The sequence below is a fragment of the Delphinapterus leucas genome, chromosome 11 (assembly GCF_059928025.1).
Source record: "Delphinapterus leucas isolate spDelLeu-1000000601 "Yukka" chromosome 11, BTC_Dleu_Yukka2, whole genome shotgun sequence".
Lineage (NCBI taxonomy): Eukaryota > Metazoa > Chordata > Mammalia > Artiodactyla > Monodontidae > Delphinapterus > Delphinapterus leucas.
The window spans coordinates 36,522,827-36,548,167 of NC_143139.1; the positions used below are offsets into that span (position 1 = coordinate 36,522,827).

The following is a 25,341-nucleotide window of genomic DNA, read 5'->3' on the forward strand; positions in this document are numbered from 1 at the left end:
TATTTATTAAAAACTTCAAATCTGTTCTTTATATCATGTCCCCATGATCCTAATATCAATATAATGTTAAACTCTTTCCATTCCTCACCCTTATTAGTACTTTTTCAATGAATAGTCTTATTCTAACCTAAGTACTTTACAACTTTAACTCAATATTAAGTAAAAATATTAGATCTATACTTAAAGGCGTGATAAGACTGCAAACATTCATTAAATCTTTTACAACAGAAAATATATCCATATGTTATGCACGTCACAGCACATCCATTTAAGGAGATTTACTTTTGTTTTTTTAAAGAATTACATTCTAGTTTTTCTGTTAAAAATTGCCAATACATAGTTTTCTCTCTGCATTTGAAAACCAATAGCTTTCATTACAGAATACAGATAATTACAGGTAGTTGATGAAAGTACCTACCTAATTTTTAAAGGTAGATGCCTATTGTGTCACAGGTTAGACATTTGTATTATACAACTTTACTGTCTCGTCCTGTAACTGACAAAATGAGTTAGCAGCACAGAGGAGAGAAAAGCGATATGTATCTATATACCTTAACCTCTGTTGTCCGGAGGGGGCAGGGTGTTATTAAGAAGCTTTTGAAAATAGATGGTTTGACTTTGCTCTTGATAACTTTATCAAGAAATACAAACAAGCTATAGCTGAGAATGTTTCCTAAAGGAGATTTCATTGTGGGAATTATTCCCAAAGAATGCCTTGTACTAATATTTCAAATATGAATTACATAATTCTTTTTGAAATGACTATGAAGATTTAAAGTTATAACAGTTTGGCAATCTAATAGCAGTAGCATCAATTTGACTTTTTAATATGTTTCTCTTCTACAAATGAAAACTAATGCAGAGTAACTATTATAGTACCCTCATTTTTTTCTTATTGTTTGTATAACTATTATGAAAGTGAGTTGTGTATTTTTAGATTGTAGTGACATAAACTTTCTTTAAATTCTATAATTTAAAAAAACAGTATTTCAAAAGAAATTATCACGACTTTTTATCATTTATTATGAAACAATTTTTAATGAACAAGGTATCCTAAAATGTAGTTTTACTGTTTTTCCAAACCTACCTATTAAGGAACTAAGTGAAAGAAATAATTTCATTTTACTGAATACACTATTATTCTTTTAGCTTTAGGATCCTTTTCTACTGTATTTGGAGAAGAATGGAAGGAGAAGACTGATAGAGATTTTGTTAAGGTAATTCACGTAAAGTAAAATATTGAACCACTGAATTACATGTAGCCAAGGGCCAAGGGTCAATGGTTGCTTATTTTATATACAAATTGTGATTAACTTGAGTAAAAAATTGTTTAGAATAGCTAATAAACAGAAGTAAAGTTTTTAGTTATCATACATAGATTTCTGAGAATGATAAATCTGTAATAAAAGCAGTAAATCAAAGGATACCCAGACTGTGAGTAGCAGTCCTGGTAATTTCCTTAGGATTCTTTTTCAGTTCACTTAATCACTCTTCAGCTGTGTCTAATATGCCACTTGATTTGTTTGTTAAGTTTTATTATAGTGACTGTGTTTTAATTTCTAGAAATTCTCATTGTATTTTTTCAAATTTTCCCTTTTTGATCTCCTTTTATAATTTTAAAATATATATTTAAAATATCTTTTTATTAATATAATTAAATTATATATTAAATATATGATATATAAACATGAATATATCGTATATTTTATATGTAAAATATAAATGAAAGCTTAAAGATATGTACATATACACATACCTGATAATGCTAATGTCTAAGCCTCCTGCAACTCTAATTCTGCTGATTCTGACTTGGTGGATTATTCCTTTGTGTTTTATAATGTTGGTTTATAAATTTCAGCAATTTCTTTCTGTAGGATTTTTGTACAGATTGGTTGGAGAGTATTTCTTCACTTCTGTGTTGCTTTTGCCAGTCGCCTGAAAGGAAATACTGATCAGAATGACTTTATATTAATTTTTTTATTGGAGATTTTTCTGATTACTCTGATGGTAAAAACAAATCCATGGGAGATGTGGAGCAGTCTAGTGGTGAACATACCATGGATTGTTTTTACCTGAAAGCTCACGCAGAGACAGTCAATCCCTTTTGTCGCCCTTTCTTAGGGTATTAAACCTTCAAATTTCCCACCATGATATGGAGTTGCATTTTTAATTCCCAGTTTTACAAGCTCACCAAAGTTTTATATTCTGTCCTTACCCCACCCACTAAAAGCCAAGTCTCTTGATTGTAGTTAAGCAGATAATTTCTATAACTCCAGAAAACTGGTGAGTAAAATGTAAGATGCACAAAAAAGTACACTAAAGTAACACATGCAATCACAATGGGGAATGTGTTTGTCAGTATAGTCACTAATCACATGAAATCAAGAAGACACCAATATGTTGAAGATGAATAGATGATCACCTCTGTTTTCATTAATTGCTGCTATTTATATTTTATTCTCATACTGTATTCTTTGGGTTTAAGTTTCTTCACTTTTTCTAATTTCTTGAGCTGGTGCTTACAGTTATTGATTTTTAAAAAATTTTTTCTAATATATACATTTGAAGCCATAAAATTCCATCCAAGCACACATTTAACTTTATACTTCCAATTTTGATATTTCATGTTTTTATTATAACTCATTTAAAAATATCTTCATATTTCCATTATGATTTTCTCTCTGAAACATGGATTATTTAGAAGGGAATTTTCTTAATTTCCAAAAACATGAAAAATTTTCTAGTTTCCTTTTCTTAATATCTAACTGTATCTCAGTATGTTCAGAGAAACATACTCTGTATAATTTTAAACCTTTGAAATGTTTTCACCCTTTATTTGGTAGCTTAGCATTGATCAGATTTTATAAGCACTCCATGTGTATTTGAAAATAACATATACAGGCATATCTTGCTTTATTGCCCTTCACTTTATTGTGCTTTGCAGATACATTTTTACAACTTTAAGGTTTGTGGCAACCTTGCGATGAGCAAGTTTATCAGTGCCATTTTTCCGACAGCATTTGCTCATTTCATGTCTATGTGTCCATTTTGGTAATTCTCAATATTTCAAACTTTTTCATTATTATTTTATTATTATTATATTTGTTTTGGTCATCTGTGATCAGTCATCTATGATTTTACTACTGTGACTCACTGAAGGTTCAGATGATGGTTACCGTTTTTTTAGCAATAAAGTATTTCCTATTCAAGGTATGTACACTGTTTTTTTAGGCATAATGCTGTTGCACACTTCATAGACTACAGTGTAGTATAAACATAACTTTTATATGCACTGGGAAACCAAATTTGTGCTGACTCACTTTATTACGATGTTCATTTTATTGCGATGGTCTGGAACTGAATCTGCAATATCTTCAAGGTATGCCTGTATTCTGAAGTTGTTGGGTGTAAGTTTCTATATATGTCAGTTAAGCCAACACAGTTAATCATTTTTTTGTTTGTTTTTGTTTTTTGGGGTTTTTTTTGCGGTACGCGGGCCTCTCACTGCTGTGGCCTCCCCCGCCGCGGAGCACAGGCTCCGGACGCGCATGCTCAGCGGCCATGGCCCACGGGCCCAGCCGCTCCACGGCACGTGGGATCCTCCCGAACCGGGGCACGAACCTGCGCCCCCTGCACCGGCAGGCAGACTCTCAACCACTGCGCCACCAGGGAAGCCCCAGTTAATCATTTTCTAAAAAATTTTTTATTGGAGTATAGTTGATATACAATGTTTTGTTAGTTTCAGCTATACAGCAAAATGAATCTTTTATACATATACATATATCCATTCTTTTTTAGATTTTTTTCCCATATAGGTTATTACAGAATATTGAGTAGAGTTCTCTGTGCTATTCAGTAGGTCCTTTTTAGTTATCTATTTTATATATAATAGTGTGTATATGTTAATCCCAATCTCCTAATTTATACCCCCCCCCCCACTTTTGATTTTGGTAACCATAAGCTTGTTTTCTACATCTGTGACTCTTTCTGTTTTGTAAATAAGTTTGTTTGTACCGTTTTTTTTTAGATACCACATATAAGCGACATCATATGATATTTATCTTTCTTTGTCTGATTTACTTCACTTAGTATTATGATCTCTAGGTCCATCATGTTGCTGCAAATGGCATTATTTCGTTCTTTTTTATGGCTGAGTAAATATTACATTATATATATGTACCACATTTTCTTTATCCATTCCTCTGTCGATGGTCATTTAGGTTGCTTTCATGTCTTGGCTATCGTAAATACTGCTGCAATGAACACTGGGGTGCATGTATCTTTTCAAATTATAGCAACACATTTAATCATGATACTTAATAGTTCCACGTCAGTACTGGATCTTTGTTTTTTTTTTTTAATTTGGGTATAGTTGTTTTACAGTGTTGTGTTAGTTCCTACTGTACAGCGAAGTGAAGTAGAGTTCCTTGTGCTATACAGCAGGTTCTTATTAGTTATCTATTTTATACATATTAGTGTATATATGTCAATCCCAATCTCCCAGTTCATCTCCCTTCCCCCCTCCCCCACTTTCCCCACTTGGTGTCCATACATTTGTTCTCTACATCTGTGCCTCTATTTCTGCATTGCAAACTGACTGTCATACAGAGCGAAGTAAGTCAGAAAGAGAAAAACAAATATCTCATATTAACGCATATATGTGGAATCTAGAAAAACGGTACAGATGAACCAGTTCGCAAGCACTGGCTTTTTCAGCTGTTTATTTCTTCATTTATGAAGAGAGATATGTTAAAAGCACCCAGTTTGATCGAGGATGTGTTTCTTTCAGCTTATAGTTCTATAATAATTGTGTTTTTATAGTTTGAGAATGGGCTATTTAGTGCACACAGGTATAGTTGTTACATCTTTCTGGTTAATTGAACATATTATAAAGCGTCCTTGTTACCTTAAAGTCTCCTTTATCCTTTTTTTTGGTCTGATATCAATATAACTATCAGCTTCCATTTGGTTGGTGTTTATATTAGTTCATATTTTTATTTTTATTTATTTATTTTTTTTGTGGTACGCGGGCCTCTCACTGTTGTGGCCTCTCCCGTTGCGGAGCACAGGCTCCGGACGCACAGGCTCAGCGGCCATGGCTCATGGGCCCAGCCGCTCTGCGGCATGTGGGATCTTCCCAGACTAGGGCACAAACCCGTGTCCCCTGCATCGGCAGGCAGACTCTCAACCATTGCACCACCAGGGAAGCCCTATATAGTTCATATTTTACTTTCAGTCTTTTTTATCCTTATAGGTGAATGTTTTTTTTGTAAATAACATATATTTCAGTTTTTTTTTCCCATGTGAAAAACTTTGGGTTTTTTGTTTGTTTGTTTTGTTTTGTTTTGTTTTTGCGGTACGCGGGCCTCTCACTGTTGTGGCCTCTCACTGTTGTGGCCTCTCCCGTTGCGGAGCGCAGGCTCAGCGGCCACGGCTCACGGGTCCAGCCGCTCCGCGGCATGTGGGATCTTCCCAGACCGGGGCATGAACCCGCGTCCCCTGCATTGGCAGGTGGACTCTCAACCACTGCGCCACCGGGGAAGCCCAAAACTTTGTTTTTAAATTAGTGCATTTATTCCATTTACATTAAGTGTAATTTTGATACAGTTATGTTTAAATTTACCATGCTCTGAATTGGTTTCTATATGTCCTGCCTGTTCGGGTTTGTTTTCTTTCCTTCTCCTTTCTTACCGTTTTTGAATTGATTTGACTGAGTATTGTTTATTATTCAGTTTTCTGCCCACTTAGTTTTTACATATACTTTTTCTGTTTTCTCATTAGAGATTATATTTTAATCCTTACTAGTTTAATAAGTTAGTACTTTTACCTCTTCTTAGATAATTGCAGGGACAATAGAACAACTCCATCTCTGTTTTCTTATTTTTTGATTTATATACTACTTTTGTTGTGCATTATTCCATTTTTGTCAGAAAACATTCTATATGACTTGAATCTTTTTTAAACTTATCAAGACTTGTTTTATGGCTCAGCATATGGTCTTTCTGGTGAATGTTTTATGCATGCTTGAAAAGAATGTTTGTTGTACTATTGTTGGATATAATATTTGTTGATAACAATTAAATTGATATCATTGACAGTGTTGTTCAAGATTTCTGTATCATTAATGCTTTTCTATATAATTGTTCTATGATTTCTTGAGACATGAGTGTTGGAATTATCAACTATAATTATGAATGTCTGTATCTCCTATCAGTTCTGTCAGTTTTTGCTTCATGTGTTTTGAACCTCAATTATTAGTGGCATGTACATTTAGGATTATTATATTTTCTTGATGATTTTATTTGTCATTATGAATTATTCTCCCTGACCTCTGGTAATTTCCCTTATCCTGAAGTCTCTTGTCTGATATTATTTATCAACACCAGCATTTTTATGGTTAATGTTTTCATCATATATCTTTTTCTATCACTGTGCTTTTCATCTGTAGTTTTATACATAGTGTTTCTTATAGATGGCTTATAGTTGAGGCTTTCTTCTGCTTCCTTCAGTGCGCCTTTCAGTGTACAATTTCTTCCTTTTCATCAATGCATTCAGACCATTTATACTTTATGAGCATTTTAAAGGTAACATTTCATTTTTGTGTTGTTTGCATTATTACTGACAATAAGTTAGTTTCATTCTTATTGTTCTTTTGTGATATGTTTTATCTGACTGCTTTTAAGGTGTTCTCTTTGTCATTGATTTTTTTAATGTGCCTTGTGTGGTTTTTATATTTATTAGTTTTGTTTTGCTTGAGGTTTATTTAGCTTCTTCGTTTGGTATTTTTCATGAAATTTGGGAAGTTTTTGTCAGTTATTTCTTCAAAAATTTTTTGTTTCCCCTCCTGCTTTTCTGGAACTGTTCTGCAGGCTACTGTGGCTCTGTTCATTGTTTTTAGACCTTTTTGTTTTCTGTGTACTTCATTGTGAATAGTTTCTATTGTTATGTCTTTATTTTCTCTTTTCCAATTAAGCCCATCTAGTCATATTTTTTTATTTCAGATATTATGTTTTTCAGCTCTAGAAATTCCATTTGATTCTCTTTTATATTGTCCCACATTCATCTTAGTTATGTTCATATTTTCCTTTAAATCCTTCAACATATTTAATAATAGTTGTTTTAATGTTCTTGTCTGCTAGTTTCACTATTTTTATTGTTTCTGGGTCTTTTTTTGTTGAAACTGAGTTTTGCCTTAGTTATGAGTCATGTTTCCCACTTCCTTTGTACATCTAGTAATTTTTTATTAGATATAGGTATTGGGACTGTTACATTATTTAGTGTCTGTTTTTTGGTGTCTTCCAAGAATGTTGAACACTGTTCTGGCATGCTTTTAACTAATATATGGATGGTTGTTTTTAAGTTTTGTTATGATGAATACAGGACTAGTTTATCTTTATTCCTAAGGTATGGTCTTTTTTGGACCTGAATTAGCTGGGTGTATATACATATATATACATAGAGAGAATATACATATATATATATATATATATATATATATATAAATAATGTCTTCTCAGTTTAGTAATTGCTGTGACCTCTTGGGTTTATTGTCTCTGTATCGTTGTCTAGAAAGAGTGTTTATGTAAAGATATGGGGCAGTCACTGAGCTCACCTCATTTGCTTCCCATGTTTCAGTGATTACGGTTTTGCATTACTCTTGCCCAGTCTGTGAAAACAATTGCTTTATATATATTGGTTTATGATGAGATGACTACTGCAGTACCGTTACGGCCTGAGCAAAATTTTCTTCCAGGCATTTTTCATAGATTTTAATTTTATATATATTTTTACCCATAAGACTTTTTTTTAGTATTTTATTTATTCAGCATTTATTTTGATTTAAATCACATCTACCTTTTCATGCATTTTTTTTTCCCAGTGCAGGTTTGCAGATATTTTTCTCAGTTTTCATTTGTCAGAAAATGTCTTTATTTCAGTTTTATTCTTTTTTTTTTTTTTTTTTTTGTGGCACGTGGGCCTCCCACCGCTGCAGCCTCTCCCGTCGCGGAGCACAGGCTCCAGACGCACAGGCCCAGTGGCCATGGCCCACAGGCCCAGCCGCTCCGCGGCATGTGGGATCCTCCCAGACCGGGGCACAAACCCGCGTCCCCCACACCGGCAGGCGGACTCCCAACCACTGCGCCACCAGGGAAGCCCTTTCAGTTTTATTCTTGAAGAGCAATTTCACTGTGTAAAGATTCTACTTTGGCAGATATTTTCTTCCATCACTTTGAAAATATCCCATTGTCCTCTGGCTTCCATTATTTCTTTTGCAAAGTTTCCTGTAATTTTAGTTGTCTTTTTCAAGGTTATCTGTCCCTTTTTCCATCTTTGCATTTAAGATTTTTGTCTTTGCTTTTCAGGAATTTTATTATCATGCTCCTACACATTTTATTTATCTTTTCTTGGAGTTTGGAGTGCTTCTTAAATCTATGGTGTGGCATCTTTCAGTTGATTTAGCAAATTCTCGACCCTGTCTTTTCAAATATTGTTTTTGCGCATTCTTTCTATCTTTCCTCAGGAACTACAATTAATTTTATGTTAGAACTTTTCACTGTATGTGTCTTGAATGCTTTTATTCTGTTCATCCTTTTGTCTCCTTATGCTTCTAACTTGGTATTTTTTTCTGCCGTCTCTTCCAATCACTAATTCTTCCTTGAGTTGAATCTAATTCTTTGTTAAATCTGTCCATTGAGTTCTTATTTTCAGTTCTAGAATTTCTATTTAGCTATTTCTTATAGTTTCTACTTACATGCCAAACTTTTCGATTTTATCTTCTATTTCTTTGTTTATTTTCCATGATCATTTAAAATTCCACTCTGATATCTTTATTATTTGAAAATCCTGTGCCCCTTTTTTCTTGGTTATTGAATATTGTCTTATTCCTTCATATGCCTAGTTCTTTTTTATTGTTACCATACATTTTTTATCTTGAGTTTTTTTGCAGTGAGTCATTTTGGTGGTGGACCTTTTCTCAGATCAGTAACTTTAAATGCAAGGAACTTTAATTCCCAAAACTAAAATACAATCATTTAGAAAATACATCAGAATGTTTAGAAATAAACAGTGAACTAATGACCCATGTGCTTCTTCATTCGTAGGGAAGTAACAAGATAAAATGGCATAGAAAAGTTAAAATTAAAGTTCATTTTGTATAGACATATTAATATATAGGCAATTGTTTCTTAGCCTGAAAAAGATTAAGCAGTGGATTTCGACTGATTTCCTCTCTCTTACGGGTCAAAAAACAGTTTGTTGGTATGGAATACTGGAAAGGAAACCTAAATATCTGGGTTACAAATTTGTGAACACAAATACTTCACCACTTGCTGTTTGATTTTCTTCTAGATGTAGATTTACTCAGTAGCAAGCCAGCTATGTCTCAGGAGTCTGTAAATAGGAATACTGTGACTGTATGCAGTTTACTAATGGGATTAATGACTATCATACTTTTTAAGTACTGATGAGCATAAACACTATTTCTAGATATTTTCCATAGCTATAAAGTGATCTGAAAATATCTGATTCATATCGGTGACAGTGTCAGAGGTTCTGCTATTACTACTGTGGTTCGTTTTCTAACATTCAGAGTTGAAGAAAATGCTAAGGAAATGCTAAATTTATTTAGAGGTTAATGAACATGAAGATGTCATTTTTTTCTCCTCATTCATGTTCATAGATGCTTTTTCACAGACCTTTTAGGGATCTGTGGGTCGTAGGCTAAAATGACACCTTTGAACTATAGAAAAATGTAGCATTTGTGTCAAAGAACTAAGTACATAGAATACAATGATATCTACTTGAACTAAAAATAGTAGAACTATTATAGTTTTAGTATGTGTGACTGTTTTTAAAGTAATAGAACAGTTATTTCAAATTGTCAGAACTAAGTGTAATAATTTCTCATTACAGTTTTGGAAAGACATTGTTGATGATAATGAAGTACGTGACCTCATTTCTGACAGAAACAAGTCTCATGGTAAGTCAATGAGAAAATATTTTAAATAACTTTGAAATATCAATAATAATAAGTGAAATATCAGTTTAAGTAAAATATGTTTTCTTTTCTTGTAGAAGGTACATCAGGAGAATGGATTTGGGAATCTTTATTTCATCCACCTCGAAAGCTGGGCATTAATGATATTGAAGGACAACGGGTACTTCAGATTGCAGTGATTTTGCGAAATCTTTCCTTTGAGGAGGGCAATGTTAAGCTCTTGGCAGCTAATCGTACCTGTCTCCGTTTCCTATTACTTTCTGCACATAGTCATTTTATTTCTCTAAGGCAATTAGGCCTTGACACATTAGGAAATATTGCAGCTGAGGTAAGCATGTGACAGTAGCTTAAAACAGTTTTTATAGTTAGCACAATATTTAGTTTAAAATTTTAGGATGTGGGATTGTTATATTTGCCATAATTATAGAATATTAAATGCTTACATATAGTTTTTGCCTAAAGGTATTACACACTTTTGTGGAAAAAGAGAAATATTTGAAATGATGCTCCAGATTCATTGATGGCTATTCTCACAGTAATTACATTTTTTAAAGTTACGTAACATTGTTCGGCTCATTTTTATTAAATTTGAAATATACATTTGGATCTAAATTGGAAGAAGCCTACCTAAACAGTAGTGTCCTTTTTTTTTTTTTCCAGCTTTTATTGGATCCTGTTGATTTCAAAACTACTCATCTGATGTTTCATACTGTTACAAAATGCCTAATGTCAAGGGATAGATTTTTAAAGATGAGGGGTAAGCGCTCACTTAAGTTTCTCATTGTCTAAAGTACACAAGCTTTTTATCATTTAAAAGACAAATACATGTTTGTGTGTGTATGCTTTTCAGGCATGGAAATTTTGGGAAATCTTTGCAAAGCAGAGGATAATGGTGTTTTGATTTGTGAATATGTCGATCAGGACTCATACAGAGAGATCATTTGTCATCTCACTTTACCTGATGTGCTGCTCGTAATCTCAACACTTGAGGTGCTATATATGCTCACAGAAATGGGAGATGTAGCTTGCACAAAAATTGCAAAAGTAGAAAAGAGCATAGGTAAGACTAAACCACAAAAAGCATTTATTTTCTTTATTAAGGAAAAAGTATTTAATGTGGTTGCTGTAAAAAATCACAATTGATATTTGGGGTTTACTGTTTACTTTGAGGAGTCGTTACCCTTTCAGACACGCTTGTTTGTGTTATTCTTTCTATTTTAGATAAGCAAGAAACTTCTGTTATGTATAAACCAGGATGCATGTGGCTATCAGTAATCTTTACTTCTTCTCTTTATTTCTATTACTATATATTAAATTTGAAATCAACAAGATGGCTATGTCTGACTCTGGGGGGCAGGTCCATCTGTTTCAAGTGGTCAGCTGCTACTATTAAGCAACTAAAGCTGAGTGGAACAAGCTTCCTTCTCTTCCTAGAAATGCTAGTAGTGGTATTATCTTCAAAATCATTGAACTCACCTTCTTAGTGGGTTGTCAGTTTTAAACACACTTAATAAAACATGTCACGTTAACATTTTACTCAGTGATTCAAATGATTTCTTTCTTTGACATAAATATTAAAATCAGAGTTAATAAAGATTTGGCTTGAAAAGTATTACTATTGAGAAATTAAGCTGCACTTTCCATATCAGTGGTTCCTAAATCTGACTACACATCAGAATCACTTGGGAAGTTTTTTAAAAATGAAGATAGCTAACAGCCACTCCAGAGCTTCTAAATCAGTCTTCAGAGATTGAGCCTAAAAATCTTTTTTAAGGATCCACAGATAATTCTGATGTACAATGATTCACAGACTGGCATTTGAGAAGCAGCGTTTTATATATGTATAGCATGTGTTTTTCAACGATGTCATTGTTTTACAATATTATTGACTAATAACTGTTGGTTTTTATTTTAGACATGTTAGTGTGTCTGGTTTCCATGGATATTCAGATGTTTGGCCCCGATGCACTGGCTGCAGTAAAACTCGTCGAACATCCAAGTTCCAGTCATCAAATTTTATCTGAAATTAGGCCACAAGCTGTAGAGCAAGTCCAAACCCAGACCCATGTAGCATCTGCCTCAGGTTAGTGTTCTTGTATAATCTTTTTCAGTGTGGTTATTGGTATGTCAGATTTAATGCTACAGATAAATTTAAATATGCAGCACAGGGAACTGATATTTTATAGTAGAGTAGGCTAAATGAGAATTGAGTATGTACTTTAATTTCTTAGGCATTATACATTCCAGGAGCAGCAGGATCAACGTGAGCACAGAGGAAGAATAGTATAATAGAGAAATGAAGTTGAGAAGTATTTAGAGTAGTGTGAGGGATTAGATATTATTCACAACTGTGAAAGTATTAAGTGCCCTAATGGGTTTGTGGTTTCAGTCATTGGAAGTTGATAGACCAGGAATTGGGTAATCGTATGCTGCCTTGTCATTCTCTCGGGTGGTCGTCAGAATACATAAGTATATACCCCTATTATTTCTAAATCTTGGACCAAACACCACAGAATCAGTAGGCTCAGACATGTGTGCACGTGTATACAAATGCTAATACATGTGTATATACCTGTACTTGTGCACCCTTCCTAGGATCCCATGGGTCAATTCTATTTAATTCAAATATCTTTAATTAGAATTCAGACCTGTCCTTCAGCTCTTGGACTTCTTTCTCCTGGTTCATTATGAGTTACAATTTTTATATTTTAGCACTCTCAGCCTTTTTGTTCTCCACCTTCATTTGTCCTAACAAAAACAATCCATCTTTCACCTCACCTGCTCTCTTACCACTCCCAAGACATTTCTCTTTCCTTGTTTTTTAATGGAGGATGCTCACTTTCTCAGTTGATCTTAACACTTTGTAGTTACTCTGTGTGGCATGAATTTCTTCAACTTCTTCCCCCTTCCCTTACAAACTTATTAGTATCTGAACTCATTCTCCTTCAACCCCTTGTGTCAGGAAGAGATGTTAACTACTTCTGAATCTGTGCTCTGAATATCAGTCTTTCCCAGCTACTCATTCCTATATCTTAAACCTCTTTTTCTTTACTTGCTTCTTCAGCCTAGAAATACATTTAGATCTTTCTCAACCTCTCCCACTATCCTTAAAACAAAAATCTCATTATCCTTAATCTTTAACTACCACATTCTTTTAATCACCAAATCGTGTTGAGTCTTCCTAAATACTCTATCTGGCCTTTTTGATTGCCAGTACTTATGACTCAGTTCAGACTCTCTTCATCTCTCTCCAGCTGTCTTGTTCTCCTCTCATTTAATATTATCAAAATTGTATACTCTATTTACACAAAGTATGTAATATGTATCGCATATCTCATTGATTTCCATTATGTCTTTCTGCAGTATATGGTAGAGTTGTATCATATGTGCATTTAACTTACTTGAATTCAACTAACAGAACTGGACAGTAATAGAAGGCATGAAATAAGTAGGTAATTTTGACTGCTGATCTATTCAGTGAGCTTTCACCCATAGGCAATAGATGTTAAAGAGCCCAGTACATATTGGAGAATCGATGATCAGAAATTAACATTTCTCAACCTTGAAAAGGAAATGAAACAGTTCATACTGCCAGTTAAGTGGGTAGTGGGGGTATACTTTTATTCCTAAAGGAGAAACTTTTAAATTAATTTAAAAGATTAAGTTAATTGAGGGCCATAGAGAAACTGTGTTTAACAAAGTGGAATTAATAGATTGTCAGTGATACATTGAACTATAATGGGTCATTTGAAGAATATTCAAAGGTAATTTTGATGAAAACTACCATGTTTTGCCTTATTGCTGACCTGTGACCTTAACAAATGAACCCACCCCCCAAACTAAGAGTTGATCCTCATTGGCAAATGGATAAAATTAAATATTGAGAGTTGTGGCTTGCTTGCGTAGTAGTAAGTCATTGACAGAAGTTTGAATAGGCCTCTAAGAACCTAAAAGAGTTCATTTTTGAGCTGGTGAGCACTTTATTATTTGCTCATCGTGAATGACAACTCTGAATTGTTTGATTAGTTAAAACACTTATAGTTTGGCTTTCCCCCCCATAGTTTGTTTAATACTGCTTTCTAATGGAATGGTCATCTTCAAACTTTTTGCTCACTTCTGCTCATCACTATGAAAACTTGCATGACCTTTCACCCATTTTTAAGTTGACATCTGAATTTCTTTGTCATAATTTAAATAGTTGCAAATAATATGTTTTTGTGTATATTAAATTGATATTTTAAAATAAAAGTTACAACACTTTTTGTATCCAGTGGAATATTGATGCTTACCACCATCCATTTAAAAACTAACACAAACTCGTAATATTAGAAATTTTATACTATCCCTCTTTCTCCTTGAACTCATATCCACCACCCTATCAATGCTTACCTAGACATTTTAATTTAAAGTTTTTCAGGCTTCTGTTGTAAAGCTCTAAGTGTTTAAAAATTTATTTTATTGTTACAAGTTTTAGTAATAAATAGTACATAAATCACTAGTAAATATATTACAGATTTTTGTAAATAATTATTAAATAAAAGATACAGTTATTGGAAGTACATCTCTTAATGAGATAGACAAGATATTTTTCCCCTTGTTCTCTGGAAAGTATTACTCTAGTGTGTCTCTGAATGAATTTTTTTTTTTTTGTGGTACGCGGGCCTGTCACTGTTGTGGCCTCTCCCGTTGCGGAGCACAGGCTCCGGACGCGCAGGCTCAGCGGCCATGGCTCACGGGCCTAGCCGCTCTGCGGCATGTGGGATCTTCCTGGACCGGGGCACGAACCCGTGTCCCCTGCATCAGCAGGTGGACTCTCAACCACTGCGCCACCAGGGAAGCCCTGAATGAATATTTTTTATTGCTAGAATAAAATTGGGTTCAGCATTAATTTTATCTGTTTTTCCTTTTTATAGATTTAAGTTGGAAATCTAGTTCACATCAATAAATAGATGAGGGTAGAACTTAAAATTCTTTAAATTTCTTCAGAATTATCTAAAAATTATTAAAATTATATTTAATGATCTTCTGACATTTTGAGTTCTCCTTTGTTTTGGTTGAAATCAAAGAATTAACAGTACTTGACTTGTAAAATTATTTGTTGCCCAGTCATTATAGATACTTACTTTTAAGTTTATTGAAAATGTATCAAAAAGATATTAACAAGATATGACTGTAAATTATAAGTTGCTACTCTTTTACTTAGATGTACCTTGTTTAACCTAATATATTCAGGAAGTGTTAGCACAGTGGTTCTCAAACTTTACGGTGCATCGGAGTCACCCAGTGGGCTTAAGTGCTGATTTCTGGGCTCCATACCCTGAATTTCTGATTCAGGTGGATCGGAGAATTTTCATTTCTAACAAGTTCCCATGAGATGCTGATGCTTCAGGTCAGGGCACTATACTTTGAGGACCACTGGGTTAGGAATATTTACATAGCTTTTTATCATGTGCATGAATACATTTTTGTCAAAGTCTTGGCACTGGAGATTTACCTCATTCAATTATGGAAAATGTCTGCCACATAATCTAACGGTTAAAGTTAGTCTTTATTATCAAAAGTGTCTTGCCTCAATTTGTTATTTAGAAAAAGTCCAACCTTATTTTTCAATCCAAGAAAACATGTTACTTTGTGTTCCCATTGATACTTTCCTTATTTCAGAATTCTGAGATAGTTAAACTTGTCATGAGTTTGTCATGTGAATGAAATAAGATGCCACCACCTTCAATATTACTTTAAAATATTCTGAATGCTTTACTTACACAAGATTGTTTCAAAAGTAATGCACTCTTTGATAGTAATTGAGGGATAGAGGAGGAAAGGACATTAAGTAAAAATTGTCATCACTTTATATCTGAATTCAGAACACACCAAAGGGCCAGGATACCCAATTTCTAAGGCCCTACATTGCCCTTAACTATAATATATAAAACACTGGGATAGACCAGAAGCCCTACCCTAATACCTTGGTTTAAAGAAGTTTTGTGGACACTAATATTTCCACTTCTCCCTTTGGTATTCCAGAGGTTTTTACACCATCGTCATCATCATCGTAGCTAACATAGTAACACTTATGTGCCAGGCATTGTTTTAAGTGACTTACATATAAACTCTAATCCTCATGACGATCTATGAGGTCAATGTATTGTTACTTTTCCCCATTTTATAGTCAGAGAGGTTAAATAGCTTTTCCAGCTAGTGAGTGATGGAACTTTAGAGCCAGCCTCTCTGGCTCCAGAGTCATGCATTTAACTGTATCTTACAGTGCTGTAAAGGATGGGTGAGAGTTAAGACTTCCTATTCCAAGATGGTTAAAGAGCAGTCATCAAAGAGGAGGTCATGTTTTCAGGCAAAGCAGTTTTAGGAGGGAATATATACAAAACTTTGAGTATCTGAAAATTGATTCCTCTTAAAGTATAAGTGCCTTTGTATCCTTTGGAATGTCTTCAGGTATCCTGAGGACAATGCTTTTCATTTTGTAGCCACTTTTATAGTAATTATACATTTCAGGTTTATGCTTTTAATTTAATTGAGGCTGTATCATTCTTTATGCATTGTTTATAAAGTTTCTCATAATTTCAACATAGTTTCTAATGTTTCCTGCAATAGGTTGTTATTTGATTCAGATTTCAGTCAGAGTAGGGTATACTCTGAGAGTATAATTGATGATGAAAAGGGGAGAAGATTTCTACATAGGTTTAGGCCCTAGAAGGGTATTTTCTGTAACAGTGTCATCAAGTTAGAGAAGAAAAAAGATAGGCTGGGGTTGCCCAAGGAAAATAGTTTTGGTTCTAATTATTATGTTCTATTAAGAAGCAGAATATCACAATATGGCTTCTGAAATGTGACAGACCTGAATTCAAATTCAGCACCCCTAAAAGAAGGCTTTCCAGCTACACCCTATCTCTAGCTCTGCTATTTCCATCATGTGTTCGCTTGTGAACTTAATTTCTGAGCTTTAATTTTTTCATTTGCAAAACGGGGACAGTTAAATTTAGAACTATATAGGAGATTAAAACAAATCACATAAATATAAATGGCTTAATACAGAATAAATATTTACAACTGGCCGGCTGCTGTTAGCTGTATCCCAGTGGAAGCCTGGGGTCTCATCAGACAAAGGTCAAGATTGCTTCAGATCATTCACAGATTGGGCTGAGCTGTGGGGCTCCTCTAGTTCCCATAATTTAGAAATTCATTTGTTTTTTTTTTTTGAGGGTTCTGAGAAGTTTTGCTAAAATGTCACCTGAAAAAAAGTAGGTACATTTTGTAGGTTTAAAAAGTATAAGTTAATAATGCTAATTCAATGGTGAAACAGTATAATTTTTATCTATAAATATGTAAGATTCATATTTTATTATAAACTTATTGTAATATGACTAAGTTTATATTATCTCTTATTTTTCTTGTTTTCATTAGTTCCAACATAGAAGTTAGCTATTTGTTCATCATACCCAGAAATTTTATATATGCCACTTATAGAGTTAATGTTAATCTTTTAAATTCAGAAGTGAAATTATTTGTGATGCAATCTGCTTCTGTAACTAAACTGAGAGATGCTTATTTATTGATGTGTTGTGCTGTGTGACCTTCGCCTAGTTATTTTAATCACTTTGAGTCTCAGGTTCCCACCTCACAGAATTAAGAAAGGTAATATAGATAAAGTTAAAACTCAGTGTCTGACAATGGAAAAAATAGAGTTTATATTAGTGAAATAATCCATATTATCATTATTATTCAGATGATTGCGAGGTTAAAAAAAGAGTTTGTATGAAGCATCTAAGATAGTGCCTGGTATAATATGTGCTCCATTATAAGTTTCTTTCTCAAATTTGTATATTTTCAATATGTTTATACACCTTTTTAAAAGGTATTAATTGTCAATATTAATTGGTTCAGTATCCATTAACTAAATATGGCATATAGTTTTAAAAAATGATGTAGCTAATGTATTTTTTTCTTTAGCTTCCAGAGCAGTTGTAGCACAGCATGTTGCTCCACCTCCAGGAATAGTGGAAATAGATAGTGAGAAGTTTGCTTGTCAGTGGTAAGTGGTCTATTTCTATTAAGGCTTTATCCTTGGGAAGAATAAAGCAAATGAGAAAAGGAAATGTATTTCAGCAGTCATCCAGAATGTTTTACTCTGTATTTCTTTTTAGTTAGGGTAGGATATTATTTATACAAAGAAAGGGCAATGTAAAATCACTTCACCTGTATTTTGGAATAGTTTGAAAACAAAATATTTATCAGAATTTTCAGAGTTAAAATAGTCTTTGACTAGAATTTCATTAAATTACACCGCTCCTTTTCAAGTAAAATTTGTGTTAAAAAGTTATCATTGGCTTTGTAGAAAATAAGGTTTGTCAGATTATAGAATTTGTTTTCTTAAATTAATGTTTTATTAAAACTGAATTGGACTGACTTTAAGAAAATAGAACCAGATTTTGTTGTTAAATGTCCCTCTTTTTGAGCAAAAGCAAAGCTTCTCATTCATTGCTAGTTAATTTTTCCTTTTTGTGAGTAGTAAGGGGTAACTAATCAAATAATAGAATAGCCAGTATGTCTACATTGAAATAATCAACTTGAAAATAATATTTTCTTGAGAAGACTGACTGGTCACATCTCAGCCACTTTCTGAAAAAAAGAAATGTAGACTTGGTTAGAACCATTTCATTTTTTCATGGCTAGTTGCCTCTACATTGTTTATGAATTTCAACTTTAATTCTTTAGAAGATTAACAGATTGAAATGTAAGATCACTTTTCAATGATGTATTACTTTAAAAAATTTCTTTCTTTGATCCCTTTTCCCCCATCCTCTAACATTATTTTTCTCCCATTCCATGCTCCTGTCACTCTGTGTTCCATATTTTTGGTGCTTTGTTATCTGTGTTCCTATGACTATTTTCTCTACTTTTCCACTTTGCTTAAATCAGGTTTATGGTAATATCTCTAATTATTTACTTTTTCCTCATGTTCTATATTGTTACACCTTGACCCTTTATATATGATGAATCTTATCCAATAATATTTGGAAATATTTATCTTCTATATTGAAACAAAAACAAGTTTTTTGTGTCTGGTCTTTTTGAAAGCTCAGTACTCAAAGGGTTATGAAAGTTGGAAAAAATATGTACCACATCCAATGTAAAATGTGTGTGTGTTATAGACTTGGTCTTATAAATCCCTGTTGCATATTTCTGCCATTTTTAGGGAGGAGGAGGAGAGAAGCATTTTAAACTATTTTATCGTAATTATCATTTGATTCAGTTAATAAGAAACAGCTGTAGGTTGGCCTGTCATGTATATGGTGAGTCCTAGAAAGAGTCCTATAAGGATAACTAGGCCTCCAATCCCAATTTATAGGTGAAGTCACTTTATGACAAAGACAAACTGAAGTTTGAATTACCTTGTAATTGATTAGGAATAGAGTCTCGGAAGGGGAAGGGGAGTGTGCAGCATGGGAAGTATCATTGTTTTAGGAAGTAGTTAAAAGCTTTGGGAGAGTTTTTTCTGAAGAAATTTAATCCAAGAGCAACAGAAGTTTAACTTTAAGTTCAGTTTTTCCTCCATTTGTCACATCGCCAACAACTCTTAATTGGGAACTTCTGTTATATTTTGATTATTACAAGACAGGAACCTTAGTATTCACTGAATAAAATTCGTTGTAGTATATTTGTTGCCAGCAGACCAACCCTGCTGATGTACTCACATCCCAGTTTTTATATTTGTTGATAATGATTTTTTTATACTAAAATAGGTATGATTAAGTAATCTCTTTTTATTTTATTTACTCTGTCTAAAACCTAGCATGTATTTTTGTTAATAATACATGAGACAGTGAAATTTGATTAATAGACATAATTATTAGTTTATAACACATTGCCTTCAAATGGTTTTGTATATTTAAGTATGGACTCTCCTATAGTATATTGCATAATGCCATATATTTTTCTCCTCTTTTAGGTTAAATGCTCATTTTGAAGTAAATCCAGATTGTTCTGTCTCTCGAGCAGAAATGTATTCTGAGTACCTATCAACTTGCAGTAAATTGGCTCGTGGTGGAATCCTAACATCAACTGGATTTTATAAATGTCTTAGGTAGGATTTATATTTCATAACTTTAAAGTCAATTTTCATCATTTACAACACCGCTTGCTCTTTAGAGAACACACCAGCTATCTACCTAGTTTTAAATATCTCCACTACTTGAAATTTTGTATGGTTAGATTGTAGTGTGATGGAAGTTTAAATACAAGGGAATTTTGGAAATCACATCTGGTGTCTGTGGTCAACCATTACTAGGCTTATCAAAGAAAGAAAAGGAAGAAATCACGTTTACTTTTTTTGCACCTACTTTTATGCATTAAAGACATGGCTTTCACCCTTTTAAGTCTTGACTAATAGTCTATAACTAAACTCTGTCCTCAAATATTATGGCTTTTTAAATATATATACATTATTTATTTATCTTTTTATTTTTGGCTGTATTGGGTCTTCGCTGTTGTGCATGGGCTTTCTCTAGTTGTGGCGAGTGGGGGCTACTCTTTGTTGCGATGGCTTCTCTTGTTGCGGAGCACAGGTTCCAGGCGTGCAGGCTTCATTAGTTGTGGCTCGTGGGCTTCAGAGCACAGGCTCAGCAGTTGTGGCGTACAGGCTTAGTTGCTCTGCGGCATGTGAGATCTTCCCGGACCCATGTCCCCTGCATTGGCAGGCGGATTCCTAACCACTGCACCACCAGGGAAGTCCCATGGCGTTTTGATATTTTGCAAAGTTCATCAAATAGGCATTGCCTAGATGCAGCTTTTTTGTTAATTACAGTAGAATTGTTTTAAACCCAACAGTGTTAATAAATAATGATTTTTAAAATTGGAGAATTGACCTTTTATATTTAATTCCTTGCTTCCCACCCTTGCAGAATATAACTATGATTCATACTAGTTCATACATAAGTAGCAGTGAATATGCTGCTGCCATTCGTGTAGCAGTTAGAAGTTAGTGGTTTTTGTTAATGTGTTAGTTATTAAAACTGAGTATGTGTGTACTTTACAGAACGGTCTTTCCAAATCATACAGTGAAGAGGGTGGAGGATTCCAGTAACAATGGGCAGGCACATATTCATGTAGTAGGAGTAAAAAGGAGGGCTATCCCACTTCCCATTCAGATGTACTATCAGCAGCAACCTGTTTCTACTCCCGTTGTTCGTGTTGATTCTGTTCCTGATGTATCTCCAAGTCCTTCACCCGCAGGTATTAATTTTTATTGTGTTTTAAATATTACCGATTTAATAAGAAGACTAAATGAAAGCTTATATACCTTTAAGATGTGTAACTTTTCCTTGTTTTTCCAGTAACATTTTATTTCTCGTTCTATTATTTTATCAGATTCATATGATGCAAACTTGTTAATTTCTTAAGACTGTTTTCTCTCAAATTGAGTAAAATAATTTCTACATGCAGCTTTGCAGTCATTTCATTATGAATTTTGACTTTTCCCTATATTTTCAGGAATCCCTCACGGACCACAAACTGTAGGAAACCATTTTCAGAGGACTCCTGTTACCAACCAATCTTCAACTTTGACTGCAACACAAATGTCTTTTCCAGTACAAGGTGTTCATACCGTGGCACAGACTGTTTCGAGAATTCCACCAAATCCTTCAGTTCATACCCACCAGCAGCAAAATGCTCCGGTGACTGTCATTCAAAATAAAGCTCCAATTCCTTGTGAAGTCGTTAAGGCTACAGTAATCCAGAATTCTATACCCCAGACAGCAGTTCCTGTTAGTATTGCTGTGGGAGGAGGAGCTGCTCAGAGTTCTGTGGTTCAGAATCATAGTACAGGGCCCCAACCTGTTACAGTTGTGAATTCCCAGACATTGCTTCACCATCCATCTGTAATTCCACAACAGTCTCCATTACACACAGTGGTACCGGGACAGATACCTTCCGGCACTCCTGTTACGGTAATTCAACAAGGTGTCCCACAGAGTCATATATTTGGCAGAGTACAGAACATGCCAGCATGTACTTCTGCAGTTTCACAGGGTCAACAGTTAATCACCACATCGCCCCAACCTGTGCAGACTTCGTCTCAGCAGACGTCAGCTGGCGGTCAGCCACAGGACACTGTTCTCATAGCACCCCCACAGTACGTAACGACTTCTGCGTCCAACATTGTCTCGGCAACTTCAGTACAGAATTTTCAGGTAGCTACAGGACAAATGGTTACCATTGCTGGTGTCCCGAGTCCACAGCCCTCAAGGGTAGGGTTTCAGAACATTGCACCTAAACCTCTCCCTTCTCAGCAAGTTTCATCAACGGTGGTCCAACAGCCTATTCAACAACCACAGCAGCCAACCCAACAAAGTGTAGTGATTGTAAGTCAGCCAGCTCAACAAGGTCAAACTTATGCACCAGCCATTCACCAAATTGTTCTTGCTAATCCTGCAGCTCTTCCAGCTGGTCAGGCAGTTCAGCTAGCTGGACAACCAAACATTACTCCATCTTCCTCACCATCACCTGTCCCAGCTACTAATAGCCAGGTCCCTACTGCCGTGTCATCTTCTTCCACCCCTCAGTCACAGGGACCACCTCCTACTGTCAGTCAAATGCTATCTGTGAAAAGGCAGCAACAGCAGCAGCATTCACCAGCACCCCCACCACAACAGGTACAAGTACAAGTTCAGCAGCCACAACAAGTACAAGTGCAGGTTCAACCACAGCAAACAAATGCAGGAGTTGGTCAGCCTGCTTCTGGTGAGTCGAGTCTGATAAAACAGTTGTTGCTTCCAAAGCGTGGTCCTTCAACTCCAGGTGGTAAGCTTATTCTCCCAGCTCCACAGATTCCTCCCCCTAATAATGCAAGAGCTCCTAGCCCTCAGGTGGTATACCAGGTGGCCAATAATCAAGCAGCAGGTTTTGGAGTGCAGGGGCAAACTCCAGCTCAGCAGCTATTGGTTGGGCAGCAAAATGTTCAGTTGGTCCAAAGTGCGATGCCACCCACAGGGGGAGTGCAAACCGTGCCCATCTCGAACTTACAAATATTACCAGGTCCGCTGATCTCAAATAGCCCAGCAACCATTTTCCAAGGGACTTCTGGCAACCAGGTAACTATAACAGTTGTGCCAAATACAAGTTTTGCAACTGCAACTGTGAGTCAGGGAAATGCAACTCAGCTCATTGCTCCAGCAGGAATTACCATGAGCGGGACCCAGGCAGGAGTTGGACTTCAGGTGCAAACGCTTCCAGCCTCTCAAGCATCTCCAGCTGGACAATCATCTTGTACTACTGCTACTCCCCCATTCAAAGGTGATAAAATAATTTGCCAAAAGGAAGAGGAAGCAAAAGAAGCAACAGGTTTACACGTTCATGAACGTAAAATTGAAGTCATGGAGAACCCATCCTGCAGACGAGGAACCACGAACACCAGCAATGGGGATACGAAGGAAAATGAAATGCAGGTGGGAAGTCTCTTAAATGGGAGAAAGTACAGTGACTCAAGTCTACCTCCTTCAAACTCAGGGAAAATTCAAAGTGAGGCTAATCAGTGCTCACTAATCAGTAATGGGCCATCATTAGAATTAGGTGAGAATGGAGCATCTGGAAAACAGAACTCAGAACAAATGGACATGCAGGATATTAAAAGTGATTTGAAAAAACCTCTAGTTAATGGAATCTGTGATTTTGATAAAGGAGATGGTTCTCATTTAAGCAAAAACATTCCAAATCACAAAACTTCCAATCATGTAGGAAATGGTGAGATATCTCCAATGGAACCACAAGGGACTTTCGATGCCACTCAGCAAGATACTGCCAAAGGTGATCAACTAGAAAGAATTTCTAATGGACCTGTATTAACTTTGGGTGGTTCGCCATCTGTGAGCAGTATACAGGAGGCTTCAAATGTGGCAACACAGCAATTTAGTGGTACTGATTTGCCTAACGGACCTCTAGCTTCAAGTTTGAATTCAGATGTGCCTCAGCAACGCCCAAGTGTAGTTGTCTCACCACATTCTACAACCTCTGTTATACAGGGGCATCAAATCATAGCCGTTCCCCACTCAGGATCAAGAGTGTCCCATTTTCCTGCCCTGTCATCTGACGTTCGGTCTACAAATGGCACAGCAGAATGCAAAACTGTGAAGAGGCCAGCAGAGGATAATGATAGGGAAACAGTCACAGGAATTCCAAATAAAGTGGGAGTTAGAATTGTTACAATCAGTGACCCCAACAATGCTGGCTGCAGTGCAACAATGGTTGCCGTGCCAGCAGGAGCAGATCCAAGCACTGTAGCTAAAGTAGCAATAGAAAGTGCTGTTCAGCAAAAGCAGCAGCACCCATCAACCTACGTACAGAATGTGGTCCCACAGGTGAGTCATTCTCGTATCACATTTCTCTTACAGAAATCCTGATGTGTCAATATGATTTTAGGGGGAAATGCACTGTTTTTCCATGTTTTACCTTGAAAAGTTAATTGGGTCGGCTCATCAATGTACTTAAGCTGTTGTGCTCTTTTATTTTTCTCTGTTTTTTATAATATTAAACAGTTTTCAGTTGTTAACTTTAGCACATGGTTTAAAGCATCTTTCTATTTTGTTATAGACCCAAATTAGTAATTTTGTAGAGCCAAGAAAGAGAAGCACTTCTAATCTAACGTCTTTGGGGGATTTTTAAAACGTAACTTAGTCTCCTATGTTAGGGGGGTTGCGGGGTTGCTAAGGGTTCTCCAAAAGGGGATTTCTGTATTTGATTTTGACATGAGTGTATTTTTGTGCCTCCTTTCACAGTACTTTTGTAAAAAAGGTGAATTCCATAAGAATTTTATCAAGTGTGTTCTTATTATATCTATGTATTGAATTAGTTGCCTTTATTCTTTGAAAAGGTTTATTTCTTATAATTTCAGTTTGTTTCAGCTATTCCAGTATTTTAAATTTTGTGTCTCTTATTCCTTTGCTTTACTGTCATGTTTCTGCTATTCCCTTTTGAATATATACTATCCTGTCTCTGCATGCCTTAGTAAATAAAAGTGTTTTCTTGAATCAGTGCTACTGAATTGAGGGTCCAATCAGCCTGTAAAGATTTTAAGGACAATCTTGTATGCTATTTCCTGGATTACTACTTCCTCATTCTCTCTTTCCTAATTACTGCATAGCCGGAACCTTCTGTGACTGTTGCCAGCTCTTCTAGCGTTCTTCTGGCTTGGGTTTCTTCTCTGTGCTTATGATGATAACAGCAGATTGTTGGTATTGGTACCAAATCTAGATGGCAAAGCAGGGGTGGTGGTGGGGGAGCAAAATAGAAGATGAAAAAACGAAGAATCCCTTGCTTCAGAGCACGTCATTCAC

The 25,341-nt window shown here is 35.2% G+C and overlaps 1 protein-coding gene across 8 annotated transcripts in view; it reads left to right on the forward strand.

The window, feature by feature from the left end:
- The window catches only part of ARID2 (AT-rich interaction domain 2), a 169,407-nt gene that overhangs the window by 95,391 nt on the left and 48,675 nt on the right, over positions 1 to 25,341 (forward strand). For 6 of the 8 annotated variants that reach the window (XR_016394907.1, XM_022572394.3, XM_089920572.1 and 3 more), the window contains 10 exons: positions 1,150 to 1,217; positions 9,913 to 9,979; positions 10,075 to 10,325; positions 10,658 to 10,754; positions 10,848 to 11,057; positions 11,913 to 12,080; positions 17,963 to 18,044; positions 19,962 to 20,096; positions 21,048 to 21,244; positions 21,503 to 24,366. Coding sequence is in view for 7 of the 8 variants with exons in the window: in XM_022572394.3 (XP_022428102.1) it covers positions 1,150 to 1,217; positions 9,913 to 9,979; positions 10,075 to 10,325; positions 10,658 to 10,754; positions 10,848 to 11,057; positions 11,913 to 12,080; positions 17,963 to 18,044; positions 19,962 to 20,096; positions 21,048 to 21,244; positions 21,503 to 24,366 (4,139 nt within the window). In the remaining variant the exon portion in view is untranslated. The remainder of the gene's footprint in view (positions 1 to 1,149; positions 1,218 to 9,912; positions 9,980 to 10,074; positions 10,326 to 10,657; positions 10,755 to 10,847; positions 11,058 to 11,912; positions 12,081 to 17,962; positions 18,045 to 19,961; positions 20,097 to 21,047; positions 21,245 to 21,502; positions 24,367 to 25,341) is intronic. The other 2 variants (XM_089920571.1, XM_089920574.1) reach the window with 2 other exon arrangements.